The 14,728-nt window shown below is 33.3% G+C and overlaps 1 protein-coding gene across 2 annotated transcripts in view; it reads right to left on the minus strand.

The window, feature by feature from the left end:
- Nucleotides 1–14,728, minus strand: part of SLC4A10 (solute carrier family 4 member 10) — a 295,619-nt gene that overhangs the window by 211,146 nt on the left and 69,745 nt on the right. Inside the window, exon 1 of one of the 2 annotated variants that reach the window (XM_055308531.1) lies at nucleotides 3,624–3,704. The exons of the other annotated variant lie outside the window; for it this stretch is intronic. Coding sequence (XP_055164506.1) covers nucleotides 3,624–3,704 — 81 coding nt within the window. Of the gene's footprint in view, nucleotides 1–3,623; nucleotides 3,705–14,728 lie in introns of those variants that run through there. 2 annotated transcript variants of the gene reach the window in all.

Below are 14,728 nucleotides of genomic sequence, written 5' to 3' on the forward strand. Positions count from 1 at the left end.
TTTTCTCCTAAATTTTAATCTTCGACTACAACTAAAGAAGATCTGCCAATGTCCAGTAATCTTTTTTGTCATTAATGAAGTGGTTGGTATAATACAAGAAAGCAAAGAATCTATACACAGACTACTAATAAAAGGTTAAGTCGGCCTAATAACTAGATGCAAAAAAAAAAAACTTTAAACATAACACTTTTCATCAAATCACAATTCCTATAATCAGTAAATATTAGAATTTAATCAGATATAAATTCTTTGTTTGCATTTTTATAGTCAACTTCATTTCAGTGTACCATATGTTTTTTACTGAATTCCTTATTTGATAAGGAGAATAAAGAGGTAATGAAACTAAACTGCATGACTACCATTACCAACACGTGCCAATAACCCATCTTAGCTTATAGAGTATACACTAATGTTTTGTCAACAAAAAATTTGGGGAATAATGTTCTTGTTATATACCAGGTAGTCTTATAAATAATTTATATACATTATCTCACTTGGTCTTAACAATAACTTTTTGAGGCAGGTACCATTAGTATCTCTATATCACAAATAAGGAAATTGATACCCAGAAAGGTGAAGTAACTTGCCCAAGATCATATAGCTGGTAAGGGGTATAGCTAAGATCTGAACCCAGTAAACATGGAAGCCCAGATTCTTAACCACCATACTTACCACCTCTTACTGCAGCCAGCTAGCTATTATAAACCAGAAGAGTTTGCATTATCAATTTTCTGTTGTTCTAATACAAGGAAACAAGCATTTTTGAGACACTATTGGGCAACATGCCCCAGTTTAGAATTCTGTGGGAAACAAGGCTTTTCCATTTGCTCTCCCACCTCCCTGCTACTGTCAGCCAGCATACTGGTATGAAGGAGAAAAGAAGTGGTGCCTGGATGTCCAATAGCTAGCTGGCTAAGACCTACATACATACAAGTCCCTTTTCTCAAAACGTGAAGTGAATCCTATCCCCCCATATTTTATTGAAAAAAAAAAACTCCCTAGTGACCTAGTTAGCATCAAACACTCCCAAACTTTCTACTCTTTATTTCCAAAGTTTAATCCCTATGAAGTCAAAGCCCCCTTCCATAATACATAATTAGATTGGACCTGGTCTCATCCCTGTTTTAAGCTGATTCTTGAGGTCCTTGCTTCTGTTTCCTGCCAATGAGCTAGATCCATCTTATTCTCAACATCAATTGCCAACTACAGCTAACAAAACATACAAAATTATTTTAGTGATTCACAGTTTATAATGCCTTGTTATAGCAAAATATGCATTATAAAATAATTTGATAGTTATCAAAATTATGAAATAATTATACAGTTTGATCCAATCTTTTATTTCTCTAATACCAAGAAATGTACATGAAAAGAAAAAGAGTTATATGTAACTTATCCAAGGATTCATCGGTTTATATGAAGTTAAAACTGATTGTAGCATACCATCTTTGAAAAGCCAATTCAAAACGTAAGCATGGCTTATTGTGTACATTTTCTTATAATCTCCTTGAAAGCAAGAAACAACTTTTTCTTCTCTGTATTTCTCACAACACCAAATACAGCATTGTGCAAATGATCAGCTTCTACATAATGCTGACCAAACTGAACAATTACTCAAATAGTTACTTATAGACAGCTTACCAATAGAAACCTTTATGATTGTGTAAAATAGTAAAGACAGAGGCAGCCATTGTAAAAAGCAGATGACCAATCATTACTGGGCAGATTTATAATCAACTCCATCCAAAAGGTCAAGATCATCTTGCTGCATGCGAAAAAAGGTTGACATTAAATTTAACTGTCTGTGACATTATAACCAATCTTTACTTTTTAAGGTAATACATTTTGACATAGCAACAGAGAGAAATTTTTTTTGTGATTTGTGACAGAAATGACAAATCTAAGGCAGTAATTTTTTCACCTTACAGAATTATTGGGAAATCTGTAAAGTGCTACTCAAGGAAAGTAACCAAAAATCTTTATGGCTTAGTTCCTCTGAAAGGTCATAAATATGGTGAAAAATAGCAGAATGCTGTAAAACCAATACCTAGAGGAATCCCAAAGCAATGCCAAGAAACAGAATGTACTCATAGCGACTAATACATGCAAATACTGGAAATAAATTCTAACAGATTAAACAGGTTTTGTAGCAACTAAACGGTATATTCAAATCATTCCAAAACTAATCAAGCTTAAGAATATGGCAGTCTTCCCTTCTAATAAGAATATAAGCTGGTTAAGTAGCCTGAATAACATATAAATTATAGCCAATATCAGTAGGTATAATTTTTAATGTGTTTTTAATTAAAAAGAAGAAACTAACCCCTTAACTGAATTAAATCACTGATTTAGACTCCCAATTCTGTATTCTGATAAACATATTCATTTTTATTACTATAGCATCACCCTGATGAGGTATTACGCCCTAACCATACTACAGAATCATGAAGACAAAACTATCTTTCTGTTGAGAAATGCTGCAACATTCTTCTTTTACTCATTGAATATGCAATACCTAGTCAACTATGTGACAAATCCTCTAAAATTAAGGAAGAATTAATTATGTGTAATCTAAAAAAATGAAATATCTTTTCAAAACTGGAATATCGAACACAGGCACGTTTTCTTGCCCAAGTATGTAATTCTGAGGAAATGCTATACAAAACAAAGTTAAATGCATTATAACTCGATAAAAATAGTTTAAAATAAATACCAGAGCTTCAGGATAAAATGGACATATAAATCCAAATTCCTTGCTGTGATGATTCTCTACTCTTTATAATTAACATGCGTAATGTAGTCAAGTCTTTTCATTTTGAAAATGAAAGTAAGCTAATGCGGAGTATCTCCGGATCAGAAAAATCTTAAGCTTAAATGTCACAAGCATTCTTTGTAAAAAAAAAAAAAACAAAAGCAAAAACAAAAAACAGATTTATCATCTGCTTTCAGCTATAAAGAATGCCTTAAGCAGATATCTACATTAAGAGGACCAAGAGCATCATTATTTCAGTAGATCTGAGAAATACTTTAAATGTTTACCTTTTAAAACAGTTCAGATACTGAAATACAAATTTCAGGAAATCAGCTTATAGCTCAGATTCTGGTAAACATGATTCTACTCATCAAACTTGAATTGCTGTGTGGTTACACACTACAATGGTGGCAATATTTCTGTTCTTAAGAAATTCCAGACAAAAATCTTTTTATTATGTCACTATCTATAAGCAGCTAGCTAGCTATGATGTATCTTTCTCAGTTTGAACAAATTATGCAATTTTTATCATTCGAAATAAGAAATGCAATTTGTACAGAATCAGGCTTAATCTGGAAAAATCTGTAGAGCCCCAAACCTTGCTTTTAATCACAAAAAAGAATCTCTTTCCTTATTCCCCACATCCCAAAAAAAGAAAGCTAAAGTAAACACAAACTCACACACACACATTTCTAAAATTCATATTGTTCAGCTGTTGTCTATTTCTATAAATATCACTCGTTCAAATATCCTAAGAAAAATCTGATAATAATGAACAATTACATTGATTAATATATTCTACACGAGTAAGAGCTAGAGAAAGCAGTAACCCTATAATCTAATAGTATCATCATAATTCATGAGGTCATACCTGATGACTTAGAGATTGAAAAGGCTCACAGGTTCCAGACTGCATGACCTTTCTATTTCCAGAAACCCCTAAAGATTGCATTTCCTGTCTTATAAAAGATAATCACAGCCATCTCTATGTCTCAGCATCTTCAGGGCTAGTGAAGAAAACATCAAACAGCAGATCTGTCCCATCAGTATCTGTTTAAGCCATCAAGAAGATACAAAATCTCATATATTGTTTATCGTCTCCTCTTTGCAGTTACAAACACCCAGTATTAAGGGAGGATGACACAGTTGTATTTGCTGAGGCTGCTAATGCTGTCTGAAAACAGTAAGCTTACTGCTTGGAGCAATTCTGTATCATCCAAACAGAGAATGAGCCACATCCTTTAGGTTTCCCACTTCTGCTACTATAAAAATGTCACTTGCCAAAAAGAGTTTAATGTTGTCAATCCTTTAAAAAATAAGCAATGTTCTACTTAATTAAGTATCCAATGTGTCTGCTGAAAATGCCATGTTAAAATATCAATTCTTAATTATTAGTCAGGATTTTTCTACATGATTAAGCTTTAGTATAATGATTTAATAAGCAAATTGTACTCTCTTTTAAAAGAATCTTTCCTCCAAACCATATGTATCATTATTCATCCAACCCATCAAAATCAGAAGTCCTAAATATGAAAAATTTTTATTCTAGCAATCTTTGAAAACTGCGTTTAACAGTTGATAAATAGATAAGTGCATATTTACCTTTAATTCTCTATAAATTCATTTTTTAAAGATTTATTTATTTATTTATTTATTTTTTTATTTGGAGGAAAGGGAAAGGGGCAGGAGAGAAAAAGAAGGGGTCTTTTAAGCCCAACGCAGGGGTCCATCTCACAGCCCTGAGATCACAATCTGAGCCAAAACCAAGAGTTGGACACTTAACTGGGCCACCGAGGGGCCTCTCAAGAACTTCATTTTTATTTCATATTCTTTAGACCAACATGCTTCAAATCAAAATACCTTTTATATTTTAACATCTTCTTCTAAAGAGTTCTATATACACAAAGAGTTTTATATACACAATGTGCTATTGCCAAATTCCAAGACCTCATGGTTAACCCTAGGAGCAAAACCTATGTAACCTATAGGCATTTTTATTGTGATTTTTCACTACATCTTATTTGTGTTCAGCAAGGGTCTTATGCTTTCTTTCACCACAACATAGCAGAATCAGGAAAGAAAGAAAAACAATATCCTCTAAAATTATAAATGGAAATATTTTCTCTTGGGGGGGTACTCTAAATACTAAATTCCAGTTAGTTAACATTCAGTGTAATATAGGAAACATTTTCTTTACCATGTGATGAAAGATTGTATTTTAGAAATAAAAAATAGACTAAAATTATAACCAATTTAACTGAATTCAAAATCAGGACACCAAGTACAATGTATTATTATCCTAAAACAGCCTTCACATTATGCATAGCCTGAGTTAATGAAGACTTTACTTATATACCTATGAAAATTTTGTTTATAAACTTGTGAAATAAACTAAATAAAATTTAATGATAGCTAAAGTGCTTACAGAAAATGTTTTCGATAAATGCAGACTAATACCTCAGTATAATCTCCCTTCTCCGACTCAAGACATTTGATGTGTAATAAAATGCATTATCATGGAGACTAGTCAAAATGAATCTTAAAAGATTGTGCTTCTTTAAGAAGCTGGCGGTGGGGGAAAAGGTGGAGGAATTGGGACAAAAGGGGAGATAAAAGAGTACAAAATTCCAGTTAGAAGATAAGTTCTGGGGAGCTAATGTACAGCATAGTCATTATTGTTAATAATATAGTATTACGTACTTGAAAGTTACACTCTGGTGATAATTATTTTACTATATATAAGTGTATCAAATCAACATGTTTACACCTCAAACTTATACAACGTTCTATGTAAATTATATCTCAATATATCTGGAAAAAACAGTTATCACACATTAAATATATACAATTGTTTTGTAAAAAATTAAGAAATTTGATTTAATAGCCTGAGCCACACTATCTCTTTAGAGAAGCTGCTACTCTAATTGCACAAGTCCAGACAAAGAATTTTGTATTTTGGCTGTATGTATACAATTACACACCTGGATGAAAATTAGATGTAGGGAAACATCATTCATCTATGCAGTATTTTCTCTCTTATAATCAAAATAGGAACTCGTTCTCAAAGACCTACCTTCCCCATAAGATCCTCCTAAACTACATGATCTCCCTTTCTATTTTAATTCTTTAATGTATAAAATATCAAACACCTTCTATGTTCAGACACCATATAAGTGCTAGAGACTTCCTGACAACACAAAATATGCCATCACAAAAGCAGATAATTAAGTTTTAAACACGATTTGTTTTAATAGAAGAATTAGGAGGCAATATAACAGCAGTAATAGGGCATCTGACCTTAGTCTAGGGATCAGAATGTATCTCCTTAAGTGAGAAGCTGGTCAATTCAAGAGTGGTAAATACAGGTGGTTGGACCATGAAGGGTAAGTGGGAGAGAAGGGAGAGATAAGACTAGAAGAATGAGCCAAAGTCCAAGCACAGGAAGCTTTAGAAGCCATTTAAAGCTTAGAAGTCATTGAGCTTTATCCTTAGGGGAATGAGAAGCCATCAAACATAACCACTTTTGTAGTTTTAAATTACCCTGGCTATGGCATAGAAACAGGTATATAAAACAAAACTGAAGAAAGAGAGACAAGGTATGTAATTTTGGTCAGGGGATATATGGTCTAAACAAAAATGGTAGCAATAAAAGTGGAAAGAAATTGATAGATTCTAGATCTATCACTTTTTAGTGATCTATCCAATTTTTAGTTAAAAGAGAGGATATGGGGATTGTGAAAAATGAGGGAGAGAGAAATGTAAGATTGGTTCCCTAACCTTCTCCTTTATTACAGATTTCAATTTGACAATCAATATATTTTCATCACATGCTCTGTTGTATTGTTATTTATCCTTTTCATGTGTATATAACTAGTTTTTATAAAATAGCCAGAAAATTGTGAGAAGTCTTATTTTATCTTTCATCTCTGTCTTCTCATATTGTGCATAACAAAGTTACTATAAATAACTAAATAAACGAGAAATAAACAAAAAATTGAGATTTTCTTTCACATACTTTGTCATAACACGGATATAAACTTTGTTTTCATGGACATTATTAATTAGTATATATAATCTAATTTTCTTCAGAGTTTTATTGCCAACACACTTAATCTCTGCAATAAAAATATGAAATTGGGAATACAAAGCTTTTAATTTCTCTACCATCTAGTTGACAAAATAATTTAAATGGAAAAGTTTATATTTATACTTAATTATTTGACCCACTTAATAATAATTTAGCATGGACTAACCAATCAAAAAAATAGATATCCATTTTTTTAGATGACCATTGCTCTGTGAAAAAAAATTATTCATACAATACGCTACTCACACAGTGTTAAGGTATTCTTGGAATAGTAAGGCACAATGCTTCTACAATTTCCCTAACAAATCTAACAAAGGTTTGATAAAAGGGAACAAGACCAACCAAAGCATAACAAAGGAACCCCTTAGTTCTTCTGAATGAAGAAAGAACCAAAAGAGTAAAAAGCATAAATCAAAACTAACTTTATGTAGTTAATGATTTGTTGACTGTCAGACTATACCAAATAATAAATGCATCTTAAAAACCGCAAGAGCTTTACAATAATCAATACATACTTAGCTTCTATTTTTCACTTTTCAGGGAGTATGTGATCAAAGCCCTCTTTCCAGATAAGGTAGCTGAAATTTAGAGAAGTGACCTGTCCAAGGTCAGCTAGTAGCGGGACCAATGGCAGAATTCAGAATTTCTGTCTCCTAGTTTCACGTTTTCAACAATAAAATCACAGTCTTTTGATTATATCTTTGTAATAATGTAGTTTATCTTCATTAATTAAAGTAACTTCCATTTTAATAGTTTCATACATTTTTGGTAGATTGTGAAATATAGTAAATACCTCAGAAACATATCCATAAGAATCAAAAGGTTTTTTTTTAAAGTATATTTTTATCATAAAGCATCTATTTTTATTTTTATTTAAAGATAATTTATTTCAAAGAATACCTCTGAAAAACTTTGTTTTATATATTACTGCTTTAAAAATCATAAAATAGTTCAACTTTTCAAAGTAATTTGGAAAAGTGACTTAAAATATTTTAATCTTTTCCAGTACATCCAGTTTAAAGAATCTGTCCAAATAAATAGTGCAGATTAAGGTTAATGTACAAAGATGTTTAGTGCCACACTATAAGAGAAAAAACAGGAATATAAGAAAAAGTTTAATTAAATTATAATATAACAAAAATGAAATGCCATGCAACCACTGAGTATTATGAATGAAAGATGCTAACGACAAAGGAAAATGTGGATCATAGAATAAGTGAAAAACAAAATCCCAAATATACTTATGTGGTACAATCATGACTATGTAAAATATATACTAAAAAAAAAGAGATGAAATAGTGAATTTTAAAAGACAGCCCCCAATATGACTTAATTTATGAATATATATCCCAGAATTCATGATTTTTCTAATAAAAATAGAAAAAAGTTTCTGAGAAGTATTTTAAAGTTGAACAACTACTCTTCTCATATGCTTTCTCTTTCCACTAAAAATTATGCCTCAAATTTCAGTCTCCCTAATGTTTGACTCATATTTCTACTCTAATTTAATGAAAATATTCAAATCTACTTCTATTAGATTATCTATACTTTATTTTTTTAAGATTTTGTTTACTTATTCATGATAGTCACACAGAAACAGAGAGAGGCAGAGACACAGGCAGAGGGAGAAACAGGCCCCATGCAGGGAGCCCGACGTGGGATTCGATCTCGGGTCTCCAGGATCGCGCCCTGGACCAAAGGCAGGTGCCAAACCGCTGCGCCACCCAGGGATCCCAGGTTATCTATACTTTAAAAATCATTCTTAAGGGCCCCTGGGTGGCTCCATCAGTTAAGCATCCAACTCTTGATTTTGGCTCAGATCATGATCTCAAGGTCGTGAGAACAAGTCCCAGGGCGGTGGGCTCTGCCCTACATGTGGAGTCTGCTTAAGATTCTCTCCCTCTCCCCCTGTCCCTCCCCTGCCAGCTCACCCTCCCTGTCTCTAAAAAATAAAAAATTACTGATGTGCCTTGCATATCATTTATTATTATACGTGTGTGTGACTATTTAATTTCACACTATTTCTATTGGGTTAATGCTGGTACAGACTGTTTCTGGCAAATCAGCTCTCACACCAGGTTCGATGTTATGTGAAAGAAGTTTTCTATAACAATGTTTTTTTTTTTAATTTTTTTTAATTTTTATTTATTTATGATAGTCACAGAGAGAGAGAGAGAGAGAGAGAGGCAGAGACATAGGCAGAGGGAGAAGCAGGCTCCATGCACCGGGAGCCCGACGTGGGATTCGATCCCGGGTCTCCAGGATCGCGCCCTGGGCCAAAGGCAGGCGCCAAACCGCTGTGCCACCCAGGGATCCCTATAACAATGTTTAATGACTAAATGTAATTCTATCAAATAGAGGTACCAAACTACATTTAACCAAATCCCTATTCTTAGACATATTAGTTTTTTTTTCCATTTTTCAATATAATAAATAATAGCACAATAAACACCTTTCTGGAAACAGCCTTATATATATTCTCTATTTCCTTAGGATAAATTACAGTAAGTAAACTTGCTGGACCAAGCATAAATATTTTTGAAGTTTTGGATAAAAACTGCCAAATTACCCTCCAGAAGGGTTATGTCCATTTACATTCTCCAACAAAAACATCTTATTTCTTCATTGCCTTGCCAGAACTGGGTATTATCACATAATCTTTATGTAGAATAACAGTCTCAATAAGTTAATATCAAAATAAAGGAAAACTGGGCATACATTAAGACAAAGACTTAAATTAGGATAATTAAACCAAATACAGTTTTGTTTATACATTTTCTAACAACAATAACAAAAACTTAGAAAAAATAAGCTTCTCTGTTTCTATACATATACACAAAGATATAACACTAGTCCCTAAGGAATATACCCTAAGATTATAAAGCAAACAGCAACCTTGGAATAAATGGTACTAAAAATAGTAAAGTTAATGAATTAAAACCAAGTGCAGCACAGGAAAAAATTAAAAAATATATAAAAATCAATGCAGCATAGGGTATATAGTCGGCAGTACCATAATAACTTTGTATGGTGACAGATGGTGAGCACTGTGTAATGCACAGAATTGTCAAATCACTATGTTGTACACCTGAAACTAATATAACATTGTATATCGACTATACTTCATTTTAAAAATGCAATTACAAATACGAAATTAGTCTTTATTTTTTTCTCTGTGACATCTATGGAATGAATGAATCTAAAGATGAAGAATCATTCACCCAGTACAATGCTAATTCACTCTTCCAAACTATGAAACATACAAACAGAAAGATGGATTTTTGTGGCCTCCTAAAATCTTTCAAATGGTTATTAAATATTATCTTTAACCAAGAAACCACTCAGGAGAACCATTGAGTCTCAAAAATACCATGTGTAAGACAAATTGTGTGTGTGTGTGTTAATTTATTCTCCCCAAGCACCACATATGCCAGGGCTAAGTGAATGAGGGGAAACATAAAGAAAAATTCACAATGTACTTGATCTTTAAAAGATATCACTGTTTTAAAAAATCAATAAAATAACGATCTTTTGAGTGAAGCTTTCTCATAGATTTACCCATTATTGGATGCCTGGGTGGCTCAGCAGTTGAGTGTCTACCTTTGGCTCAGGGCGTGATCCTGGAATCCCGGGATCGAGTCCCACATCAGGCTCCCTGCATGGAGCCCGCTTCTCCCTCTGCCTATGTCTTTGCCTCTCTCTGTGTCTCTCTAGAATAAATAAATAAAATCTTTTTTTAAAAAAGAGAGACTTACCCATTATTAAAGTGTAATTTTGGTAATACTAAAAATGTACTTAAAGTACATGGAAATTGAAGACAGTTTCCATCTCAATGTAAACTGGGTCACAGGCCATTAATAAATATGATTTTTTAAAAGATATATTTAGTTTAGTTTTGAGAGAGAGAGAGTGCTCGCATGCAAGTGCGACTGGGGCAGGGGCAGAGGGAGAGAACCTTTACACAGACTCCCTGCTGAGCTGAGCTCAAAGCCCAGTAGGGAACTCTGTCCTATCACCTGACATCATGACCTGAGTGGAGACCAAGAGTTGGACGATTAACTGACTGAGCCACCCCAGTGCCCCTACATATCATTTTTAACAGAAAAAAAAAAAAACTGGAAAAAAATTAAAACACCTCATAGCCCACCCTTTATTTTTCAAAAGGACACACATAGGTTTGTGGTTCAAAGCACAGGCTATAGAGACAGACTGTGAAGTTCAAATCCTGGTTCTATAACTTTGGGTTCTGTGTGTACTCTCTGTCTCATTTTTTTAATGTAAAATAATAATAATCCTACTAGAGCTGTTGTAAGAATTAAGTATGATAAATACATATGAGGCAGTTAAAACAGTGCCTGGCATAAAGTAATTGCTGAATAAATCTTTGCTCTTATTCTAAGAAAGCTGGCTGTAAATTCTCTTCCTCACCCCAAAAAAAGACAAGGAAGTAAAGAAAAAATAGTATAAGATTATGAAACAATCAGAAGTATTGTCTACTCAATAAAACTGAGTAGAGTTTTCAAGACATGAAGATGCCAATACAGACACTCCAGATAACTATATAGACACAGAAGTATGTGTTTTTTTAATTCAAGGATATAACACAACTTTTACACTATAGTGGCTTGGAAGTCAGACAAACTTTGATTAATTCACCAATTAGTGGCCATGAGCAAGTTCCTTAAGCTCCTAGCCTCAGTTTTCTCATCTGCAAAATACAATTAATAATGTTATCTCTCCCATATAATTTTTGTAAGGTTAAATAAGAAAATATATATAAGGCAATTTGCATTGTGTACCAACACAAAAGATCAAGAAAGGGGAAAGAAGAATCAATGAATCACTGAAAAAGTTGGTAAGCTAAAGTTAGGAAGGAAAGTACATAATAGAATACGGCCAGTTCCTTTCCCTCTACTCTATCCAGCGGCCATTTCTCTACTCTCATTATTCTCAATTTTGGCAGCATTTGTCTCACAATCCTGGCACAGGGTAATTACTAAATAAATGTAATTAATATGCTAATGACCAGCTAGTTACCAAATCCAACAACTTTTTTTAGTCTTTATTATTTTCAACCTAAAACTACTGTTACTGCCTAGTCAAAAACTTTTTACAAATGTCCTACTCTATCATTTAATGACCTCTACAGTCTCACTCTGACAGAACTTTCCAATCTTAAGCAGTGTTCTCTGTTAGCTGTCTGATACTCCACCTACATCCAAGGGCTTACCATTCCCAATAATCATTCTGTGCTTGAAAGCATTTAGCTTTGCTCATGCTACTAAGTGCAGATCTTGGTTCAGATCGTGGTGCTGCATTTTTTAACTGTAGCATATTTTACAAGTTATAATATTTAACATGGAACTCCCTTTCCCTGTTAGTACAGTGGAAATAACAAGAGTACCAGCTATGTAGTGTTCTTTGAAGATTAGAGGAATTAAAAATATATAGTGCTTGATTCACTCAGTGCCCACCTACAACATGGTAAGTCCTTAAAAACTGTTGTCAGAATGAATGCTTTTTCCTTTATTCCACAGATCTAGATCTTATCTATGAACCAAAGTTTAAAAAAAAAACACATCATCCATGAGGGAAGCCTTCCCTAATCAGATGTTTTTGATTTTCCCTCTGTCTCAGCTCTTGAATTCCCAACTTTCCTTCCTGACTTTTCTGAAGCACTTGCTCTATTAGAGTATGCATGGCCTTATTTTATTCCTCATTCTCAATTATTAAGCTTCTTAATACAAAAATTTGTGTATGATTCATTTTTATATCACACTTAACATAGTCCCCTGTAAAATATTTATAAAATCAGTGAAATAATGAAGTCTAATTGTCATTTTTCAGACACTAAAATATACCTATGTGGGGATAGTTGTTGCAAAACCGGTACTCTTAATGGCAAATAGAAGAGCAGTTTCAAAGATGACTCAAACAAGGGAAGTACAATAAATGTCAGCCATGATATTTGCTGTCACTGGATATTTGTTTTGTTAAATTCTTTTTTTTTTTTTAATTTATGATAGTCACAGAGAGAGAGAGAGAGGCAGAGACATAGGCAGAGGGAGAAGCAGGCTCCATGCACCGGGAGCCCGACGTGGGATTCGATCCCGGGTCTCCAGGATCGCTCCCTGGGCCAAAGGCAGGCGCCAAACCACCGCACCACCCAGGGATCCCTGTTTTGTTAAATTCTAATTCTCTTCTGTTTATGGGTTGTGGAAGGCAAGAATTAGCCTTTTAGGAAGCTCTTTTTTAATTTAATCAGAGTGTTCCATAAGCCTGACTATAAATAAATTTTAATTACTAAAAAATATTCTAATGAATGAAAGCACAAAGATAGAAGTGCAATGACATTTATGGCAACAGTATTTATAATAGCAAAATACTAGGAAAACTCTAAATGTTAATAAACGTTTGTTAAATAAATACAGTTTAAGGGGCACCTGGGTAGCTCAGTCAGTTAGTTAGGCGTCCGACTCTTGATTTTGGCTCAGGTTATGAGACCAAGCCCCACATCGGGCTCCGTGCTTTGTGGGGAGACTGCGTGAGATTCTTTCCCTCTCCCTCTGCCCCTCCCTCTGCTTGCATTCTCTCTCTCTCAAATAAATTATCTTTAAAAAGATAAAATTTAGACATAAATCATTTTAAATATATACCTAAAAGTCCTTAAGGAACAACATTAAATTGTTAAGTTATTATCACTGGAATTTTAAATTGAGAGGATAGCCAAGGAGGACTGTCTCCAACATTATACCTCCTAAGTAATGAAACTAAATACAAAACATCAAGAAAATGAATTTAAAAATCACCAATATTCTCTTCTCTCTTTTCCTCCAAAAGCAATCACTATTGGGTATACACGAGCAAATAAAGCAGTATAAAAAAAAATCAGCAACAAGAGTCACTTTGTAAATAGCAGTCAAAATAAATGCTGATTATAGGCATGCTAAAAGTCAATTTCAGTTTGTGGCACAGAAGTTTTCTGAAACATGAAATAAGGAAGGAAGAAAAATAATCTCTTTTCCACTCAATTGACCTTAGGATTCTTAATTTCTCTGTATTTGAAAGTTATATTATTTATTCAGTCTCCATTTTATTGAACTCCAGATATCTTACTGTTATCACTTTGAGGACAAAAAGTAATCGCTGCATCATATTCATATACACAAATATTTTGCTTAGTTACAATCTCACATTCAATCCCTTTTGTGTATAGATACATGGATTTAAACAGATTATTGAATCTAGCATAAAAGCCATAATGACTTTGAAAACAAGGCACAGAAATACAAAAAAATATTTAGTGTTGACATACTAAGATTTTTGAAATAAACTATCTCAATATTATTTACATTCAGCAGTACTTTTAAACTGAGACAATTACCTGTATAAAGAGAAATTCTGCAGATTTATTTCCTGTTAACTGATGGTTACTTTTAAGTTTCAAATTGGGTTAAGAAGGTTTTAAATCCTGTTTCAAATTAATTAAGTGAAGTAGCAAACTCAAATCAAACAACAAGAATCTGAATAATTCTGGTCATAGTCACAAACAAAACAGTTGTATTTCCATGTTTCTCTGTTAAAGCCTTTGTCCTTACCATGTTTGGGTTTCCTTTCCCTTCTAACATAAATTCCTTCCTATAAAAAAGTATACACAGAAACAGAAAGGCTCTACTTTGTCTAGCCTTTTACTTTTTTTTTTTAACAATCTGCTGTAGTTTCTGAATTTCATTCATTTTATGATGGGCTGCTTTAACACCATGAGATCTAAAAGAAGTAAAGTATGGGGACGCCTGATGGCTCAGCGGTTGAGCGTCTACCTTCAGCCCCAGGGTATGATTCTGGAGTCCCAGTATCGAGTCCCACATCAGGCTCCCTGCATGGAGCCT

The sequence above is a fragment of the Nyctereutes procyonoides genome, unplaced genomic scaffold (genome assembly GCF_905146905.1).
Source record: "Nyctereutes procyonoides isolate TBG_1078 unplaced genomic scaffold, NYPRO_anot_genome, whole genome shotgun sequence".
Lineage (NCBI taxonomy): Eukaryota > Metazoa > Chordata > Mammalia > Carnivora > Canidae > Nyctereutes > Nyctereutes procyonoides.